Here is a 22407-nt window from a genome sequence, read left to right as displayed (position 1 = left end):
TCCTTTACATGTTTTAAAATAATTTTGTTCTTTTTGAACCATCACACAAAAAATAGAAACAAATACAATTTAATCTTTTTCTTTAAAAAAAAAAAGTAACTGTACACGGCAGAATACACCATTTTTCGCAAACACCCCATAGACCTCTTCAACTATACACATTATTGCAGTTCACCTAAAATATGCAAAACTAGTTTCTTTAAACAAAAAGTGATCTTTCATTAAATTTTGTGGCTTTTATGCTGATCTGAAGTTTCACTCTTTTGCATTCATGTGCAAAAAGCAGATACTGGATCTCATACTGATTATCTTCTTTAGGGCTTGGTGGGAACTATAAAAGTGTGCTTTGAACAAATGAGGTGCTTAGAAAGATATGGGGAGGGGGGAGGGTGTATTTGTCCCACATGTATCTAGAGGGATGTTAAAGCCATTAAGGCAATGCTTCAAATATCTAAAAATGGTAAAGTTACAGTTCTAATGGCCCAGGACCAGTAATAGCTTCCCATAAAACGAGGCTGGAATTTGGAGGGAGACTAATTATATTGAAGTTTCCAGGCTGTAGTTTTAAAGCCATATCATTTGTTTATAGCTTTAAGGCATGGTTCCACAGACAGGGCTTAGATTAAGCCAGGATTAGGCCTTAGTTCAATTAGAACATTTAAGTATCTTTTATAAATGTGCCTTAGAAAAAAAAACATTACTGGTGTGAATCTTAAAACAAAACAATGGCACTGGCGTATTTTAAGATATTTCAGTGCAAGCTGCTTTCAGTTAAAATAGCTCAAACATGCTTTTTAGTCTGGGACTAGACTTAAGCCTTGTCAGTGAAACCAGGGGTAAATGTATAACAAATTTAAATAGAACTAGCTGTGCATCCATATCTGTACAAATATAAACCGATAGTCGTGTTTTCTCAACCGTTATGAATAGAGAAGAGCATATAGTGCCATCTACAAATGCTTGATAACTCAATTACCTCCTTTAGTACTGAACAATATTATTACCACTGGTTTCTTAAGAAAATTCTACACTCGGAGAGTACCACATCATCATTCTACTAGAGGCCAGAAACACTTTACACACAACACACCCTGTTTTTTTTTTTTTATATATATATATATTATATATATATATATATATATATATATATATATATATATATAGAGAGCCAGGTTTGTCCGAAACTACAACATATTCATTTCCCCTTTCCAATAGTCATTGAGGGGATGTGAAACTATCTTTCATGAACAAAAGATATAGAATCGCCCAATGAATCTTCCATAGGCATCATATTTGGAATGAGTACAGCTCAATGGGGAACCCAGCCCCATTCGAATATTGCTAGATAAGATCCAAAGCTCTGCCTTTAGTACAAGTGTCAGTTATGAAACAATAAGTTACATATATTAAGACTCCATTAAAAGGACAGATGGAAAATGTAGATCACATAAGGCCCCATCATTGTAGGTTTCAGTCAGTCCTATTGAAACCAGCTGATTGGGAGGAGAATGAACTTTAATATTGCTATTAAACAGCACGACTGTTTCAAAAAGACATGCTTTTGAGTTTAGTGAATAAAAGGAACCAATGAACTGAAAGAATACAGCATCCAGAAGCACTCCCTCACCCCATGCTGCCACAAATTCAATTTGAAAGAAATGCTAGAAATGTCTGTTCTTCCTGCTCTTATTAGAGCCCACTGTGGAAACGAAAGAGCATCTTAAGTTTGATCATCTCACTCAACACTGAAACTGGTCAGATTTAGAGTCGATTAACCAGAGGTCAGCAGCGGGCATTAAGTTAGCAGCCTAATTTAAGAAACGTTTTTTTTTGTTTTTCTTTCAAAAACTGCTCGAGGACATCAACCGTAACTCAATCTTAAAGCTGCTGAGTGACTGCAAAATTAAGTATGTGTTCACACAGGAACGCAGAAACTCAGAGAAAGTGACTGTATACAAACATCCAACAGCACAAGCAACAAAGGCATTCGGTTAACAACGCCATGTGTGAAGTCAGACTGGGATGAAGTGTCAAGTGCTAGTTTACCAGTCCTGCTTATGGTCATCATGTGCCATTTTAGTTTAGTTTGTGAACGGTTACTCAGTTTTAAGATGCAATATTTTAAAACAAACAATCATTAATTTATAAATCCAGAAAGCAAATGTTCTCATTTCAAAGCAATCGTCAATTTTTTTCTTCCCCGTCACTTCAGGAAGTGCACTGCTTTGAATATACCAACATGATTTGTTCCTTTTTCTTGAAATGTCATTATGCTACAAAATTTAAAGCTGACCAACATACAGAAGAAGCCCAAATGTAAAGCCAAATAATTTTTTTTTTTTTTTAAATATCACAAATGCACAGCACAATTGTTAAGGTCACAAGTCACATGTACATCCAACCTAATCTGACACCAGATAAGAGTTTAAGCAATATTTTCCATAAAATGTCCCATCTGCAAAATAACGGAATCAAAAGACGGCAAAAAATTACAATTGGTTTATGACCATGAACTCACAAGATTATCATCATGAACTAAAAGCAACTGCCTGCAAACTGTGACTGATGTAGATGAATGGAGCCAACACAGTGTGCTAGTGCTGGGCGATGAAGTTCAAGCTAGGAGAACAGGCAGAGAGAACAAAAAGAAATAATCTCTATGCTGGTTTGCTTGTTCTGCAGAAAAAAATAAAACGCTACTTTCGTCTCAAAGTAAAAAAGGTAATGTGTAAGCCACCATAACACATTTTGAAATATACCTCAAAAAAGGAGGTTATATTAAGATTGTGCCGATACATTGACGATATGATGCGTGGATTTTAAAATCCAATAAGTGTAGTAAGAGAGCACGTTTATTTCCTGCTTCAGTTTTAGAAAGCAGCTGGTCCAGATAGAATGTGACATGCTCAACAGGGAGCTTTACGGAGGAGCAGCCGGAACCAAAAAAGACGAGAACGGGAGCATGAATAAGTTGATAAATGTGATGTGTGTGTTTGACTATATGTAGGACCAATTAAATAATTAGGGTGCTCTCAGGAATGTGTGGAATAATGGGAGGAACTCAGGATTCCATGCTGGGAATGATGCTGCACGGCATTCGGGAGAAGAGCGAATCATCTCTGAGAGTCTAACAGAGGCAGGAAGCCCCGCGTGGTGTGAAGGAAAAGCGGGTTCAGGTCCTCGGCGTGTACAGCACGGTGTAGAGAGGGCTCAGAGGCACTCCGCTCGATTTTTGGCAACAGATCCTGGACCTGCTCGATCCCTACCAAGATCTGAGGAACAGCAGGAATGAAACATGAGAGGCTGTTACTTTATCTGACGTAACAGTGCTGGGAGTATTACATCCACAGTGTGACGGAGATGAGAGCTCTGGTTTATTCTCACCTGTGGGAAAAGAGGCCGCTCATCCCGTTTGAATTTCAGACAGTCGATGATGAGCCTCTTCATTGATTTAGGGCAGTTACTGGACAATTTACTGAGGTCTGGAGACAAGTACCCACGACCCACCATGAAAATTATCTACAGGAAGAGAATAACCGAAAATCAAACACTGCATTTCATAGTTTAAAAATCACACAAACAACTTCCACGGAAGAAAATCATACAGTCAACATCAGAGTGAGTAAATGATGACCATTGTAATTTTGGGCTAAACAGTTTGCAGTAGCTATGTTTCCATCCACCTATTTTTATGCAAATTTTAGGATATTGCATAAAACAAAACAAAAAACAACGCTGGATGGAAATGACAAGATGTGCGTAAATTCTCAAAAAATGTGCATAAAAAAACCCTGCACGTGCTCAATTGAAAACGAGTATAAACTACGATGGAAACACATTAATCGAATGAATCCCATTTATTTAGAATTAATCCCGTTGTTGTTTTTTCGCAACAAAAAAAGTCATGTGACTGCCTCATCAGATGATGCAAGTGGATAAATTTCATCCCACGGCATCTCAAATGTTGGTTCAAAGTCAAAGTCAAAGTTTGTCTTCAAAATAGTTGGGTATAATTACCTCACACGATTGCGCAAGTAATTTATAATGTCGGAAAAAGAGCCACAGTGACCTCCAGCAACTTCCATTATTATTAGATATTTTGCACCGATTTCCCAGGAAGTGATTATCTTGTTCTCTTAAACACATGTGATGGAAACACATGCTTTATTTGCAAAAATCTTATGCGATATTCCAATTTTGCACATAAATTCGCAACTTTGGAGGGAAACATTGCTATTTTTAGTCTTAACGGAAGGTTTCTGGGCTGTCAATTCAACCTAAAAAGAACAATCTATTAACCTCTAATTCTGAAACTATACACAAATTCCTGCTACATAACTACAAGTTGGCAAAGTGATGGTGTCATATGTCTGACCTGATCGCGGTTGTTGATGTTTGAATAAGGCAAAGTCCCAGACATCAGTTCATAGAGCACCACTCCATATCCATATACATCTGACTGGAAGGTGTATGGGTTAGTGTCTTGCATTCTGATCACCTCAGGGGCCTAAAAAAAACAACAGTTTCACAGCAAGCGGTAAATTTTACTTCACAACAACATATATAGGATTAAACTACTTGAGGTTTTAGATTAATTTATGATTCTGGATGACACAATTTCTTACCATCCACAGGATGGAGCCACTGGGCTGTTCGACCTGCTGAGAGCCACTCCAGCGAGACTTTACCGTGGCCAGCCCGAAGTCACCGATCTTTACAGTCCAGCCTTCGTGCAGGAAGATATCTGACACATGAGCTCAGGCGTATTATGCAGTAAACAGAACGAGAGTAAATACTACACAGTTATTAGAACAACATCACTAGGGAGAATGTATCAGCATTATTATTCCAGTAAATCATCAATCTTAGCCTGTATAGAGCAGTTTTGTTTGGCTATCTTTGCATTATTAAGTACCCACAACAAGGCCTATATTAATTGGCGCAGAAATATTAAAACATCCATGAGTAGATATCGATTGTATTGTAACAGTGAGTGTAAACTCTTATGCCTAAAATAATTTTGGTAAATGAGACAGTTGTTTCTTTACAAGTATTTAATGACAGACAACAGCTTGGCAATCTACTAGGAGATGACAGGATGCAACAGTGATGCCATCTACTGGCAGAAAATGCGCCGAATCTGATCTATCCTGCAATAGATCTCTCTCACAAACAATACAGGCAAGAACACACTGCTAATACATTATAGAAAGGATACTATTAGATTTCAAGTCCCGATGAATGATATTCTTGGCGTGAAGATAACTGTCAAGGAAAGAAAAATAAAGTACCAAATTATGTACAAAAAATAATTACGTTTCCAGTACCTCCATCTACGCTCTGCACAGCCAAGCTTCACTAATAGACAATACAATCATATATCACTCGTGGACTTAAGTGGACATTTGTGCTGTTTTCCAGTACGAGTGTGTCCTGTGACTCAGAGCAGAACAAAGAGTGTACTAAGTGTGTTATCTTTTAGAGTGAGAACCTCAAGTTGTTTTTATGAAGTTGCAGGTGTTCTTTGTTAATCAAAAGTCCAAATTAAAAACAATATATCACTATTGGTTATTCAGGGTGCATGTAGTGATCATGCTGATTGTGATCATGATCAGTTGGTCTGAGAGTGTAGAGGACATATAATTCCACGTCTTTAAGATAATTATCCATTTTAAATTGCATACACTACCATTCAAAAGTTTTGTGTTAGTAAGATTTTTTTAAATGTTTATAAAAGTCTCTTATGCTCAACAAGGCTTACTTTATTTAATCAAAAATACAGAGAAAACAGTAATATTGTGAAATATTACAATTTAAAATAATTGTTTCCTATTTCAAAATGTATTTTAGATTATACATTTCATTTTAACATTTCTTGATGGCAAAGCTGAATTTTCAGCATCATCACTTAGTGTACTACATACTACATAGTCTTGTCACATGATACTTCAGAAATCATTATAATATGCTGATTTGCTGCTCAAGAAACATTTCTTATAAAGCAGCAAAACTGTTTAATAATATTTTTGTGGAATCAGGATTCTTGGTTGAAAGGAACAAAATGTCCATTTAAAATAAATGTTATGTCACATAAATATAAATTGAATGCATCCTTGCTAAATAAAAGTATTTTCTTATTATAAACTGCTGACCCCAAACTTTAAAACATTAGTGTACATTAACATTTTATAAAGTCTTATTATATAAACACCATATAATTGGCACAGCAAATGCACTACATGTAGGATAGGGACTAACCTGTCAACCTGAAAATAAAAATAAAAATGAAATTCTTACTCCATGCCCTGTGCAGTCTGGCGAGCAACATCGATACGGCGCATGGTGTCAAACTTGGTCTCAGTAACATGCAGGTGGCGGTACAGGCTGCTGCCTTCACACCACTGTGTGATAATGGCAAAATTTGGCTTCGTCATGAAGCCCATGAACAGCAGAATGTTGACGTGGCGTGTTTTTCTGAGGAGCAAGAAAGTCAAATTTGTCATATCTAACAGAAATAAGACGTCTGATTATTTGAAGTGAAGATAAATGTGTAAGTGAAGTAGAAAATTACAGTGCAGTAGAATCACTGCTGATTATTAAAGATCATTGACAGGCTTCGATACCCTTCATATATGATCATACAGATGACTCACCGTAAAACCTGCATCTCATTTTTAAAGGCCTGGAGCTGCTCCGGCGTGGGCTCTGTCACTTTAAGAATCTTGATAGCCACGTCTCCATGCCACTTGCCTTTATAGACGGTCCCAAAAGAACCTGCTCCAATCCTCTTTAACATGGACACCTCCCGTGAGTGCACCTCCCAGTAGTAACTGGAGTCTCTGTAACCTCCCCGGTGCTAAAAACCACCAACAAAACAAAAACACAGATTGTAATAAATCGGAATAATTTGGGCTTCCAATCAAATAAAACACACACTCACCACTTTCTTTTTATCATCAGATGAGGATTGCTTTCGCTCCTTGGGCTCAGAAGGGGATTTGTGGGGTCTTCTTCCTGGTGACCCTAGGTTGGGTGGGCTAGTGGAAGGCTTGGGAGAGGACTCTTGCCCTGTGGACAACACTAGAATATGAGGGCCAGTTCATAAATACAGGAAGAGGTGTTGTTAGATGTGTCAGTCAAATCAGTGATGGACAAGAAACAAAAATGTGAGTGTGTGAAAAAAAGAAAGAAATGTGCTCATGTAAGTGATGGGCAGTCAAACTGGAAAAAAATAATAATAATATGAGAAAAAAAAACTACTCACCCATTGTGAAGATTTTGAATGACTCCTGAATGAGAGTGGGGGGAAAAATGAATAAATACATGCAATGGAGAGATGATCAAGGAGGCATGCAGAACCTCCAGTCATATTTTCTGAAGTAATATTTCTTAATATTTGATATCTAGCCAAGTTAATACTCTAGTAAAGGGGCAGTTCACCCAAAATGCATTTACTCACTCTCTTGAAATTTCAAACCTGCATGAATAACCTTTCTTCCATACAACACACAAGGAGAAGTGTAGCAGCATGTAGACACTGCTTTTTTATTTGTTTTGCCATTGTTGTACTTTTGGGCCTTGATAGCCATTTTCAATGCATGAAAAAGAGCCGTGTGAACATTTGGGTTAAACGGAAGAACATTTTAGAGTGATGAGGGTGACTTCATTTGTGGGTGAACTGTTCCTTTAGAACAAAAAATGAGGCAACATAAGATGTAGTATGTGGACTTGATGAGCCTTCAGTCCGGTCTCTAACCTCCAAGAGGCCAGCAGCGCCAGGCTCCAGCGTGCTAACCATGTGGACGTTGGGGGTTGAGGTGGAGCGATGCCTCTGAAGAGACTGACCGTCCTCTCCACACATGATCAAATGGAAGCTTGACCCTGACGACAGCAAATCTCTTCTAAAAAGTGTCAAACATAAGGAGGATATGTCAGTGCTACATTTCCATTGGGGATGAAGGGATACATGTATTTATAGGTGAAGTTCAAAGGTACCCATGAGAATCTGAAGTTAAAGGTAAGTCGCTCTGTGATATGGAATTGGTGGCCGGATATATCAATATCGAAGGGCATTCTTCTGTATTAGGAACACACCTGACGGTAACAGAACACCAGACGAGTGACAAAAATGACGACAAGCGCATATAAACAATGTAAGAAAATGTAATGTGGAACATACCGTTTTGTCATGGTGTCCATGTCCACACATACTGTAGGGACTTTACTGCTGCAGTGCTGGTGAAATTTATACCCACATGTCTGACACCTGAAGCCGTTGAACAAGAACTTGTGGCAGAAGTCACAGTATGCTAACTTAAAGAATGTTTTGCGTACCTGTGAAAAAAACATTTACAAGTGATGCTGACTGACAGTTTAATGTTCATTTATACACTACCGTTTAGAGGTTTTGGGTCAGTACTGATCAGTCCTACATTGTACAGATTTTTCTTCAGGTAGAATTTATTAAATTGATCAGAAGTGACATTTACATTGTTAACAATTTATTTATTTATTTTTTACTTCCTATTCAAACAATCCTGAAAAAACATGCATCACAGTTTCTACACGTTCATTAAGCAGCATAACTGTTTTCATAATAATGAGAAATGTTTCTTGAGCAATAAATCATAATATTAGAATGATTTCTGAAGGATCATGTGACACTGAAGACTATCATAAAATAATGCTAATGTAAAATGTGAAATTTATTATTAAAAGTAATTTTATAGAATTTAGAATGTCAGAGCTATGGTGCAAAATAAAATGTATAAATCAGAAATAAAAATGAGTGCCCAATTTAATCCAAGCTTTAGTAGTTTTAAACTTAATTAAATTTAAACCAATTAAAGTTCCCAGAAATAATGCACAGAACTGTGCTCAAGTAATCATCATCATAATTATCCAACATACTCTTATACACCACAGAGATTATTTTTTGCATCAATCTCAAATATTTTCTAGAACATGCACAGTACCAAAACAAACTTATAAGGGCCTAAAAATGAGAACCTAGCCTTGCTGACTTTGAGTTTGTTGCACAAGTACACTTACAAAGTTGTGCATGGTAAGAGGAACATCATCCAGCACTTCTACCAGAAGCTCTTCCCCTACAAGGGGTGTGATGTCAGTGTCCCATTCTGTAAGTCTCTTCCGGCTGACAAAAGAAGAACAACAATTGAATATAAAGTTAACCAAAGAGAGACATTGTTTCATTTTAAGGCCAATTTCTTAGAGAAACCTACCCTTCAAGAAGGCGAAAGACAGCACAACAATCCTGGCTTAGGCCTCTGACTTTCAGGGCTTTATCTAGACTATCATAGACAGTTTGCCCAGGCCGAACATTTACCTGAACACATGACCACATTGTGCTATCAGCGTATCATCACAAACACAAAACCTTTAATTACCAATATATACATGACATGTATACATATGCAGGTTATGCTAGCTATTTCGAATCTTTATGAAGATCAATAAATTACATTTTTAACAAAACAGACCGCAGTGAATGAATCCTCACCACTGTCCGCTGCTTGTTGGGGAGGTAGACACGGATGGTGCCCCCACCTCGGGGCGTGTCATCCGGGCTGGTTTCCCCAGAGGAGGAACAGGAGGAAGTGTTGGACATGGTGTCTCCAAAGGGGCAGTGAGGGACTGGCAGCACTGACACAAGATTTACACACCAGGGCAAAGCAGGAGAAAGCCCTCATCTGGAGCCTGGGATGAATAACAGTGTGTTAGTGTCGTTACAGTTATATGAATGATGACAAGAAAATGTATTGCTGAAAGTCTTAGCACAGACAGCTGGAAAAATCCTTTCTGCTATTTTTTGTACAGTTGCTTTAAAAGAAAGTTCTTTATGGTTCCAGAACACTGAAGCACATATCATACAAACACACAAATGGATAGTGAGGGTATGAGTGTGATTGTTGTTAAATATTTGGCATATTCAAATTAACGTAACAAATCAGATGTTATTCAAATGTTTGAAAATCTAACTCTGTATCAATTCTTTGTATAAAAAATAATAATAATATATATATATATTTTTTTTTTACAAAATTATCTGGAATTCACAATGATTTTATTATTGATGTATCACAATTCCAGCAACCGGAAAAAATCCATGGAAACAGCAAAAAGAAAAAAAATCAGCCGAAATAGCTTTGGAGACCGAGTCCCTGCGTCAGAATATGCCACATGCCTACTTCAGAAAAACTGCTCTGCCTTTTATGTTCAAACCGGACTCGGACAATGAATGAGAGACTCAAGAAGAAGTGACAACATGTAGAACGCAACAGGACGTTTCTGAATGGTTAGTTGATGAATTTATGTTGCTGATGTGTAGTTAATTAATAATATCTTCAAGTCATTGATAAGCATTTTCTTTCATGATAATCTATAAATTGCTAGGTGGGAACTGTTGTAAGATGCCTACAGAGTGACATGCATGCTATTGCATTTGTGTTACGTACTGTATTGCAATACATGTGAAAAGACGGATGCGACAGCTTGAGCAGACTTCCAAATGTGCTGTACTTGAACAACTCTTTATCTTCTCAACACTGCCTCACCCCCTTTGTTGCTTGCGTGTTCCCGGGGGCAGGGTTTATATCAATTTTAGGGTTTGTGATGTCACTAACCCGGGAGGAAGCTTGTGTAGTCCCTACCAGCCGATTTCTGTAAAATAAAATATCCCCCTTTGCTTTGAACTTTGCAGATGTTATGCTCAAACAGCAACATTACATCCTTTAAATCTAATCCATATGAACGGTGTAATCCAAATTTTCTGAAGAGACACAATCACTTTACATGATGAACAGGTTGAATTTAGACTTTTATTCACACATAAATATTGATCAACTCACACATCATTTGAGGTAAACGGAAGCTCAAACATGTTCGCTTGACGTGCAAGACCCAATGAAGTTCATTGTCGAGTGTTACGCAGCACGTTTGAGCTTCCGCAAGAACCAATAAGGTTTATTCTCACGCATCAAGCAGGTTGGGTTGAGCTTCTGGTTATATTTGCTGATCAATATTTATATGTGAATGAATAAAAGCCTAAATTTAATCTGTTCATCATATAAAGCGATCATGTTTCTACAGAAAATTTGGACTAAACCACTCAATTCATTTGGATTAGTTTTATAATCTCTTTATGAACTTTTGGAAGCATCAAAGTGGTAGTTCAATGGAAGGGCCAAAAGCTGTCAAATTTAATCATAATCTTATATTATAGTTTTTAGTTTTATATTATAGATTATAGTTTTATAATCTCTTTATGAACTTTTGGAAGCGTCAAAGTGGTAGTTCAATGGAAGGGCCAAAAGCTGTCAAATTTAATCAAAAAGATCTTCATTTGTGCTCCGAAGTTGAACAAAAGTGTGGAACAACATGAGGGTGTTATTAATGACAGAATTTTCATTTTTGAGTGAACTAACCCTTAAAACAGGACAACCTGGTGATAAAGCACTTGACAATTGAATTTCCAATGCCAAATTAAGCACGAAAGCTCTGCAGGCATCTCAATTTGTAATTACATTGAGCTGAGAAAAAGCAAACTGTTAAGTCAGTCATGTCAGTGGAGCTTAAGTGCCTAAATAAATTCTTGGCCTTGTTTTAACACTGGAGTATTATAAAACCAATCTGAAACAGATGTAGAAGGAAATGCCCCAAATAAAGGAATCCAATGTCTAACTGCTTTTAACATTTTGGTCTATAATAAAAGACTATCATTTAAGTCTTAAGGCTATCAAACTCTGAAATGAAGCCATTTAATCCAGACATGTAGGAACAAGTAGGCCTACTTCAGATTGAACGTTTTATGTTAATTTAAGCAGTATACAGTCTTCACAACCTTAAACCACAAGTATTGTGTAGCCTTTAATGGAAAAATACCACTGCAGTTGTTTAAAACTTGACAAACTACTCTATTTTGTGCTGTGCAGTTAAACTATCGCAAGCAGACGAGCATGTAATACATTTCCAAATGCATATCTTACATCCCCCACTGATTGCAGTTTATACCAGCCAGAAAGCAGATGGCACACACATAACTATATATTGTTTCATTAATATCCACAACCTTGAGGATGCATTTATAACTTCAAAGAATCCATACCACTATCTAAACAATTAAAAAGGCAAAGTAACACCCCAACAGTTCATGCAGCAGTCTGCAGTATAAAGGCAAGAGGTTATAGAGAATGATCAAGATGTTTTACACACACACTCCTGACAGTGTAACGACAGAAATGATCAGCAGCCTGCAGTAAAGATGAGCTGGCTGGGTTTAGTTAAGAGTGATGTGCCTGATCATTTGCTCTGCTCCCTTACTATAACAGGCCATGCACTCTTAGCTTGCTCAATTTATCAAGATATTCGTCAATAGTATGACTTACGTACAGAAGTATTTTGGCCAAATATAGACCCTTAAGTCTTGTCAGGTGCCTTTTTTTACTGCCGAAAGAGGGAATGCTGTTTTCATGAGGCGGAAAGGGATTAACGTTAGACGACTAGCTGCTAGCTAGCTATTGTTGCTAATGCTGTTTCAACGTTTAAAAACTAGTCTTAATCTTAAATTTTCAGTTACGGCGCTGTGAAATACAGCGACTTACACCTGCGAGTAATATTTCTGCAAACGACCCAGCCCGTTAACGAGACTCTCTTTGCATTTTTGCTCCAGAGTAAATACTCACCTGAGACAGCCATCTTGAATTCTCTCAGTCTCAAGTCGGATCAGCAAAGAATTTCAGGGAAAGCGGAACAGCGAAATCTCGCACTCTGATTGGTCTAGATCTGTGAAACGCGGCGCTGATTGGTCGTCTATTGTGGTACTTTGTAGCAAGGGAATGAAAAAGGGGCGTGTGCTGCGTGTAACGAATGTAAAGTTTTTCCAAGCATTAAAGAATCCTACACAAATGTTAAATACGTTCTCAGTACTATTCAAAACGTTTAGGCCTATATGTTTGTTAAAATCAAACAAAACAGTTTCAGGCAAATACTCCTTTTAAAATACTCAATATAAGCCACTTAAAGATTAGGGAACAGTGAAAGCAAAATGCAAAGCCTACAAATGTAAAGAACTTTTTTTTAATGTCCAGGTGACTTCTGTACAAAAGATTTAACTTGAAGAAGGGTCAATAAGCGAACAATACTGAAATAAGCTTTCAACACATATTGAAAGCAATTTCTCTATCCTTTAAATGTCACAATTAAATGAAGAAAAAAAAAAATCACTATGTAGGTGGTATTAAAATGAAAAGGTCCATGCTGACAGAACAAGGCAGGTTTCTGAAGAGTACATTTGGCTATTCCACACTCAAGAATTTCCTCTTTTTGGCAGTGCGCATGTAAGGGTGGTGCCTCCATTCAACATCTGCAGTATTCTCGTTCTCCAGTGTGCCAAGCTTGATCATGTACACTGAAAAGATGAAGTACAAGATATGAATGATGAGCAGAGTGCAACATAAGTGCTAATTCTGCATTAATATCAATTAATCTAAAACCAAAAAACAGAGTTGCTTACATTTCATTTCAAATCTAGGTCCAACCTCTGACAACTCAACGTTCTTATGGTCGGTTTTCTTGTAGGTGTGGTGTCTGCAATATACAAAGTAATTTCGAAGTCAGTAAAACTAATCTTTTTAATCCCAATTTTGCTCAAAATCTTTACTACAGCAGTTAACACCACCACTCACCTGAAAGAGATGAAATCATCTGTATTTGCAAACGTAATAACACGCCTACTATCCTCTTTGGGTACAGGAAAAAGATACTTTAGGATGTTGGACACCTACAGAGATTTTTTTTTTCATTATTCAGATCAGTCAGAGATTATCTGAATATTTTATGATGTTGCATTGAGATTTTAAATAATCCTCAGTAAAGCATAGTCTCTTTCTCCTTTTAATTACATATGACAAGACAATGATGTTTATGTATTTAAACAGCAACTTGACTATCAAATACAATACACTACTGTTCAAAAGTTTGAGGTCGGTAAGATTTTTTATGTTTTGGAAATAAGTCTCTTAATATAATCACCAAGACTGCTTTTAGTTGATCGCAAACACAGCAAAAACAGTAACATTGTGAAATATTATTACTTTTTAAAACTGTTTTTTATTTTAAAGGGGCCCTATTATGCTTTTTTACATTTTCAACTTTCTTTAGATGTAATGTTGATGTTTAAGCATGAAGAAGGTCTGCAAAGTTACAAAGCACACTCCAAAGGGAGTTATGCCGTCTCTATATCAGCAAGCACTGTTTCTGAACTCCCTGAAACAAAACTTGAGTTTTCTTCCGGGAACGTACACGTCATAATATTTCTCACTTAAATAATTCCCTCCCAAGGCATACACAAAATAGGGGTAAGGCCTGGTTAAGTTGTGCAAGTAGTGTGTTGAAACTCATGGTTATGGTGAGGGGCGTGACATTTCTGAAACACGTTTGCAGCAGTTGACCAATTACAACACACTGGTACAGCCAACCAATCAGAGCAGATTGCACTTTTAGAAAGGAGAGGTTTCATAGAGCCTGGAACTAAACAGGGGTGCTTTTCCCAAAAGCATCGTTAGCCAACTATGGTCGCAAGTTCCATCGTTATGAGCATAGTTCAATGAGTCAGTGTTTCCCGAATCCATTGTTAAAATGTAATTTATTTGTGTGATGCATCAGCATCATTACTCCAGTCTTCAGTGTCACATGATCCTTCAGAAATCATTCTAATATGCCGATTTGCTGCTCAAGAATGATTTCTTATTCTAAATACTGAAAACAGTTGTTCTGCTTAATGTTTTTGTGGAGAGCGTAATATTTTTTTTTTAGGATAGACAGTTAAAAAGAACAGCATTTATTTGAAATAGAAATCTTTTAAAAACTGTCTTTACTGTCATTTTTTTTAATCAATTTTATGCATCTTTGCAGAATAAAAGTGTTTATTTTTGTTTGTTTTTAAATGTACTGACCCCAAACATTTGAATGATAGTGTAAGTGAGAAACTGACTTTATAATTGTTTCTAAGGACATTATTTCCTTTATAACTCACCCTTCGGCCAAGACGTGAAGTGAAGTTGTGGAAGATGAGGTGAGGGTAGGCCTCGGACATGGTGCCAATGTCTGGAACATCATGTCTCATTACCACATTGTACAATGTGAAGTAGGCTGTTGGCCCAAAAGGAAGGTGACATACCACCAAACCATCTAAAGAAGAAAGAGACATAAATAGATATGAAAGTAAAGCGATTGGCATTCACAATACACCAAATGCTGACACACTTTGCACACACACTCAAATAAGCATATCCAAAATGGACACACATGAAAACTATAAAAGTCCATACCTGGCTGGCCTCTGGTCTCATGGACAATGACAAGGTCATTGACATTATTAGCTTTGCACGCATGTACTAATGTTTTAACTTCATGGTTTCCTCTGTTCATACGCTGGGCCCCTGGAAACATCAGCTTCATTTCCTGCAAAAAACCCAAAAAAATGCCATCTAAATAAACCACAACTACTGCTAGAAGATGGTTTCCCTTACGTCACAATGGTAAAATGAACATACAAAACATCACATTAGAGTAAACGAAGTAAAACTTCTGCATGGCTACAAGCATTCATAATGTCAAATGTGAATAATAAGATTTAACAAACTTTGGCAAACATCTTGAGTCTGGAGCTGGGGTCTCTGGAAGTTGTGACCATAACTTTGGGGTCTTCCACTCCTGCCCACTTGTACTCATCATCCATATGAGAGCTAACACCTATATAATTTCAAAAATTATGTTTATATATGGCAGCAGACAAAACAGGATTCAGATATATGTGTCAGAAAAAGATCACCTTCTCCACCCTCATCATCAAACTCCAACAGTTTCTGTAATTCTAAAGCCTCTTTCCGAACCTCAGTGGGTAAAATATGATTTTCTGCAAAAGATAAGAACAACTTAAAATATGACAACATCCAAATATATCATATAAGGTGATTGAGTCGGTTATCTAGCAGGAGTCTCACCATCTAAAGCAGATTTGAGCTTGTGTTTTTTCTCTTCAATAGTGCGCAGTCTGTCCTCCTGGGCTTTCCTGTACAGGTATTCCTTTCTCAGTCTCACCTCTCGCCGCAGCTACAACAGAATACAGTTCGGAAACAATATGAATTGTGGGAAATACACTGTTCAAAAGTTTGGGATCGGTAAGAGTCAAAAGTTTTGGATCGGTAAGAGCATCGGTTATGTTTTTAAAAGAAGTCTCATATGTTCACCAAACTGCATCAACTTGATAAAAAATACAGTAAAACAGTAATATTGTGAAATATTATTATAAATGAATTTGAATTTTCAGCATCATCTCTCCAGTCTTCAGTGTCACATGATCCTTCAGAAATCATTCTAATATGCTGCTCAAGAATGATTATTATCAGTGTTGAAAACAGTTGTGCTGCTTAATATTTTGTGGAAACTGTGATACAATTTTACAGGATTCTTTGATTAATTGAAAGTTCAAAAGATCAACATTTTTTTAAAATAGTAATCTTTTCTACCATTATATGTATTTAGTCATTTTTCAGTCATCAATTTAATGCACCCTACTTGTTGAATAAAAATATAAATTTCCTTTAAAAACAAACAAACTTACAGACCCCAAATTTGACCTGCACAAGAGAAGTAGTTGTAAGCAATGTAATTACTAAGACATGGCAATTGGTGCCCACATTCTCATGGACAACCAACCTGAAAGTCGAAATCAAAGCCTGCGTAAAGTAATTATTGTAAGACACTCATTCATCATCAAACCTGTAAAGACACTCAATTCACAAAACATTCGGAGAAACAGCCCAAAATATCAACAAATAATTGTACAGTTCTGCAAGTGATTTTTCTGTTTTCAGACTAGATGTGAGGGGGGGATCACACTGTTAATGTGTGTTCATCCATCCATCCCACTTCATTATGGAGCTTGCCTTGATCACACTACAACACAAACAGGAAAACAACGACTAGTTCGATAAACTAGGGTTCTATGTACCGCGTTAAAAGATTTACAAGCTAACGTCAAATACGTCTAACACATTTGAGAATATTACATGTATAAATATGTTGTACTTACCATTTTGAACAACTACACGTGACAATTCTGCCTTACGGTCTACTATCACGACTTCCTGTTGGACAAGGCGCTCATCCAATCATTGACAACGAACACGAGTGACGCGATCTTTCAAAATAAAAGTTCACAGCTGTGGCAGTCGGGTGTCATGTCAAACCCATAGACAGTAAAAGAAAAATCGCGTCCAGCCTTGAAATCAGGTCTCCCCAAAATGTCAGTTAATGATTATCCTAAGCACGGCCGTACGCAGAGTTTTATAAATACCGAGGTCCAAAATGTGATCTTGCTAGGGGGGTTCGGGGACATATGCCCCCCTGAGAAAATATTGATTTTCCTGATCTACACATAATGCATTTTAAGGTATTTGAAGGCCAAAAAAATGGATAACAGTAGCTTTAAAAGCATGTCAGTGGGCAGTAGCATAACTTATTTGTCAAGCAGATAACAAATTCTTAAACATGAGAATCAGTTTAAATGTTGCAATGAATGATCCATACTACAAAATGGAAATGCAGAATGTTAATGCTTATTGTTGACAATAAACAAATAACATATTCGAAACGGGAATGGCCTTAAAATAAGAAATGATTCAATGATTATTTTGCATAGATGTTAAATCAAGTGCCAATGCAGTCCTTCTGTGTCCAGAGGCATAATGAGCAATTGGTATGAACACCAAAGATCAGTTTCAGCTACTTGTTTCTTTACTAAATTAATCAATGTTTTTGGACTAATCTGTTATATTAATGGTTCAATTGTTCACTCATAAAGACACTTGTCACTTGTCGCCACCACCTACTGGCTTAATGATGCAAGTTGCACAAACACAGACAAGCGGAGTGATACAAACAGTTGACAAGTCCCAGTGCTGATACTGGTGAAATATTCGAACACATTCGAGGTATACAAATATATATTTACAGTAATAATGGCAATATATTCAATAGCTGCTTGTGTTGTTAAATTTAGCTTATAGTTTCCACTGTCATTGGCAAATAACACACAGTAGCCTATATCTGTGCTGAATCCAATAATAATGTTAATCTCATTCTGGGCACAGTATGCAACATCTGCTCTTCCTCTCTCATCTCCATCACCTTCTCTCTTTCTCTTCTCTCAGTCTCTTTATCTTGACCTGTATATCTTCCCTTCCGAGCTGGAATTCGCGCTTCTGTGAACTTAAAAACCTACTGTGATTTGATCGGTCATCTCAAACGTTTTGACATTGACGACGTGCGGTGTTTTGAGTGCTGAAGCAGCTCAGATGAGGAGGTCGATTATCGTCGCGATGTGCCAATCATTGCAGCACCAAATTAGCAGAGGTGGACAGTAACAAAGTACATTTACTTGAGTACTGTACTTAAGTAGGCTACACCTTTTGAGTATCTGTACTTTACTTGAGTATTATTTTTTCTGGAAACTTTTTACTTTAACTTCACTACATTTGAAAGACAAATATTATACTTTTTACTCCACTACAATTTTGTCAAGGTCCTTGAGTAGAAAGTAACATCAGTCAGTGGATGATTTTGGTTGCAGGGGTTGCATTTTGGTTGAAAATGAAAGTCGGGTTGACGTCAGAACTCTGCACCTGATTGACATCAGAACCCGACGTCAGATTGACGTTGGATATTGATTGAAAATAAAAGTCGGGTTGATGTCAGAACCCGACTGATGTTGGTTTCTGACGTCAACCCGATTTTCATTTGGATTCTAACATAAACCTGATTTTCATTTTCAACGTTGGGTTTGGTTTTCTAAATGCGACTTTTGTCACTTTTTTGGAGCACACTAGCTTATAGATAACAGTAAGGCTAACATATTCATACTAAAAGCCAAACAACTTTAAATAGGGCAATATTTCAGGGAACAGCCATTTGGGTGTCTGAAACCATTGTGGACGTTATTGAGTGCACTTATTCAATCTCACATTCAATCTCACATTCAATCTCACATTCAACCTCACTACTGGAACTGTGTTCTAGAAATAAATGTGATATTGATATAAGTGCAGGCATAGATTCAGAGGCATAAGGTAGGCCTACTGTAAGTATTACACACAACAATGCAACAATAATAAAACAACGCATTGACATTCTTTTTACTTTTGATACTTAAGTACTTTTAAAAACGAGTACTTCTGTACTTTTACTTAAGTCAAAATAGGTCTTTACAACTTTTACTTGTAACGGAGTAATATTTGACCAGTAGGCTAGTATCTGTACTTTCACTCAAGTAAGGAAATTGTGTACTTCGTCCACCTCTGCAAATTAGAGTTAATATTAGTTAATTATTTCACAACTTTTATTATACACTTAGAAAAATTAAATAATAATTAATAATAAAACCAATTGAACATAATTTCTTAACTGTTAATTCATAAATAATAATAGCCTATTAAGTGGATAATTGAGCATAATTTATTTGTTTTATTAATAACTGAAATATTTAGACATTTAACACTTAATTTAACACATTGAGAATGTAGGGTAAGTGCAATTGTGTGTATAAACTAAGCTATCAGTATGCTATTGCTATGCTAGTATATAAGCTAACAAATACAGACATAAATGGTCATTATAACATAGTTGAAACAGCATTTATCATAACATGATTTTGTTGGAATTGTAATCAGGCGATAGAGAGAGTAACTCAGAATGCAGCACAACAAACACCAGGTCTGTAATAAAGTAATTGCTAGTAATACAATTTTATTTAAAAATCATTAATTACAGAGCATACAATACTGTTACATTTTTTTGTAGTCTAAATTAATACTTTTATTCAGCAATGATACATTAAATTGATCAAAAGTGACACTAATTGTGGTAGTAATAATAATGTTACAAATGATTTCTATTTCAAATAAATGCTATTCTTTTGAACTTTCTATTCATCAAATAATCCTAAAAATATTAGGCAGCTCAACTGCTTTCAAAACGGATAATAAGAAATGTAGCAGTGTAACATGCGTGTTCTGTTTTGGTTTAGTTTCTTTGTTTGGTGTTTTTTTTTAGCCCTGAGTTTCTTCAGTTAATCTCTCCTGCAATCTCCTGAGTTTTGCATTGTGGATTTAATAAAAACAGTTTGTGCTCTACTCCTTTAGTCATGCACATTATAGCCACTTCGTGACAAGCAGCATATTATTATAGTTGTTTTTCATGTGACACTGAAGTTTTGCTATTACATTTTAAAACATTAAAATAGAAAACAGTTTCAATTGCAATCATATTTCACAATATTACATTTATTGCTGCATTTCTGGTCAAATAAATGCAGCCGTGATGAGCATTAGAAGCATGAGATATGCAACAAATACCAACCCCAAACTTTTAAACAGTAGTGTAAAATAAATTAAAGTGGATAGAAACAATTAAAAATAAACAAAAAAATAAACAATTCAAGAGTTTAATAAATAGTGCAATATACCATGTGCAAAAGACAGCAAGTTTAAAATAGAATGTGAAACAGTTTAATGAAATTGTTCATGAAATGATTCACTGATGACCGGACTGATTTCTGCTGATGTCTGTGTTAAGAGAAGTAAAAGACATGTTCCTTGTAAATGCGTTTGTGGTGAGTTATTTCCTGTATGCGTTTCCTCTTCTGCAATCTTGAAGACCAGTAGCCAACATCCTTACAGGCTCAAAGCACTGTCAGTTTTCAGCCATCATGAATCTAATAACAGCATTTCTGCTAATGATCCTAATAGGTAAGTTGAATTCACACATACAGACGAACATAAACACAATCCAGATTTTATACCTGACAACCTCAACTACCATCTCACAGAGGACAAACATAAATCTTTCTCCACAGGACACAGCACATCTGACCATCTACAGACACTCGTCTGCCCCTATGAGAATAGGAATATATCTCAGAACAGAAGGGTCTGGTGCAAAAGAGATGTCCAGGATGAAAACTGCTGTACCGGGTTCTCATTCCGGCCAGGCAACACTGTTTTGGAGGACGGCAATGTACAAGTGCAAGATGATGGAACGTCCTTTACCATCTCAGTAAAGGCCCTCGGACAAGGAGATGGAGTCTACTGGTGTGGGTTCATGACTGAAGACAAGATCATTGTTAAACTGGCCGAGGATTACTTTTCCGTTGGTAAGATGAAATGCTATACTTCTCTATTTCCCTTTAGGTAGTTTCCTCAGTGTTCGACAGCACTATGTTAAAAATACGTTCAGCATATTCACATTTTCTTTATTTTAACTTTAAATTCCTAATATCTAATATTAAAAATCGTATGCAGTGATAGTTTATTAATCTGTTACAGCTCCATTTAACTTTGTTTGGTCCATTCTCCGCTGGATTTTGTTTCTTTTGCTTCCTGTGGCGACCATCTCATTTCACTTTTATTCAAACAGTGAGTGCTCACACAAACCACCTTAGTTTATCATCACATTGTACCGAAAAACACTTTGAGCTTTGAATGTCTTTAACCTCTGTAAATGCTTCTTTTTTTATTTGTTTACATATTCTGTTTTGCTGACCATAGGGAAACATGGAGATGCAAAGGTAAGAGTGCGCTGTAAAAACTTAAGAACTTAAGTTCAGTTGCTGCCTTAGATTTTTAAGTATAATCAAATTGGCTGTACAAGTCATTTCAAAGTAAATTATATTAAACTGACTGAATTTCTAACTTTAATGCTGCAAAAAAAAAAAAAAAAAAAAAAAAAAATGTTGCCATGACTTGATCAAATCAATAAAATGTGTTTTTAAACGAAACCTTTCATTTTGCAGCCAACATAAATACAATGAAGTCTGATGCCTAAGAAAGGAGGTGTAAGGACGAGGCATTTACTGAAGCATAAAGAAAATATGGTTGAACATCAGCTAAGCCATCGGCTGTAAATGCACAATTTCTATTGTTGTTATTGTATATTATAATAATATAATAAACTATTGCATTTATCATTCATGCAAAAGTTAAACTGCTTTTTTTAGGATTTTTTTTTTTTTAAATGTGGATGTTTTCCTCCTTTTAATAATTTTCTAGAGCTTATAAATCATATTTCTTAATATACTGTATAAAAAACAAAAGTCATTGCCACGTTGTGTAATTTAACATAATAAAGCATCAATGTATAACACAATTTTGATGTAAGAATACAGATATAATAAACATTGTCTGTATCAGTGTCTCTGTGAGTTGACCAAAGTGCCGTCTTTACTAACTTACTTTGATTATTAGTACAAGAAAACAACTTAAAAACAAGTGAAATTTACAATACAGCCACGCTGAAAATAAGAGAGAAAAACTGACCCAGTAACATTGCAAA

The 22407-nt window shown here is 36.3% G+C and overlaps 3 protein-coding genes across 4 annotated transcripts; 1 reads left to right on the top strand and 2 right to left on the bottom strand.

The window, feature by feature from the left end:
* Positions 1 to 1845: 1845 nt before the first annotated feature.
* Positions 1846 to 12750, bottom strand: araf (A-Raf proto-oncogene, serine/threonine kinase). Its single transcript, XM_084115279.1, has 16 exons — positions 12702 to 12750; positions 9521 to 9717; positions 9243 to 9346; positions 9052 to 9154; positions 8180 to 8334; positions 7996 to 8094; positions 7757 to 7901; positions 7265 to 7289; positions 6941 to 7068; positions 6654 to 6856; positions 6298 to 6474; positions 5219 to 5265; positions 4626 to 4744; positions 4376 to 4507; positions 3385 to 3519; positions 1846 to 3272 (listed from the first exon to the last, which is right to left on the bottom strand). Exons 2-16 carry the CDS (start codon positions 9626 to 9628, stop codon positions 3114 to 3116), a joined length of 1839 nt encoding a protein of 612 aa, XP_083971405.1. The 5' UTR covers positions 9629 to 9717; positions 12702 to 12750; the 3' UTR covers positions 1846 to 3113.
* Positions 12751 to 13079: 329 nt separating this feature from the next.
* Positions 13080 to 17226, bottom strand: imp4 (IMP U3 small nucleolar ribonucleoprotein 4). Its single transcript, XM_084115287.1, has 9 exons — positions 17114 to 17226; positions 16023 to 16131; positions 15851 to 15934; positions 15662 to 15771; positions 15348 to 15480; positions 15053 to 15207; positions 13704 to 13798; positions 13532 to 13605; positions 13080 to 13426 (listed from the first exon to the last, which is right to left on the bottom strand). The coding sequence occupies exons 1-9, from the start codon at positions 17114 to 17116 to the stop codon at positions 13314 to 13316; spliced, it is 876 nt and encodes a 291-aa protein (XP_083971413.1). The 5' UTR covers positions 17117 to 17226; the 3' UTR covers positions 13080 to 13313.
* Positions 17227 to 20627: 3401 nt separating this feature from the next.
* Positions 20628 to 22269, top strand: LOC311083621 (uncharacterized protein). Of its 2 annotated transcripts, XM_084115300.1 has the most exons (5): positions 20628 to 20825; positions 20933 to 21229; positions 21402 to 21491; positions 21624 to 21643; positions 21869 to 22269. In XM_084115300.1, exons 1-5 carry the CDS (start codon positions 20786 to 20788, stop codon positions 21875 to 21877), a joined length of 456 nt encoding a protein of 151 aa, XP_083971426.1. In that variant the 5' UTR covers positions 20628 to 20785; the 3' UTR covers positions 21878 to 22269. The 2 variants fall into 2 exon arrangements, with proteins under 2 accessions (XP_083971426.1, XP_083971427.1); XM_084115301.1 differs by lacking the exon at positions 21402 to 21491 and having other exon boundaries at positions 20671 to 20825; positions 20933 to 21230; positions 21626 to 21643.
* Positions 22270 to 22407: the final 138 nt, after the last annotated feature.

This window comes from Abramis brama, assembly GCF_963993115.1.
Source record: "Abramis brama genome assembly, chromosome: 5".
NCBI lineage: Eukaryota > Metazoa > Chordata > Actinopteri > Cypriniformes > Leuciscidae > Abramis > Abramis brama.
Note: the sequence above shows the minus strand (reverse complement) of the source record. Positions and strands in the feature narration are given on the sequence as shown.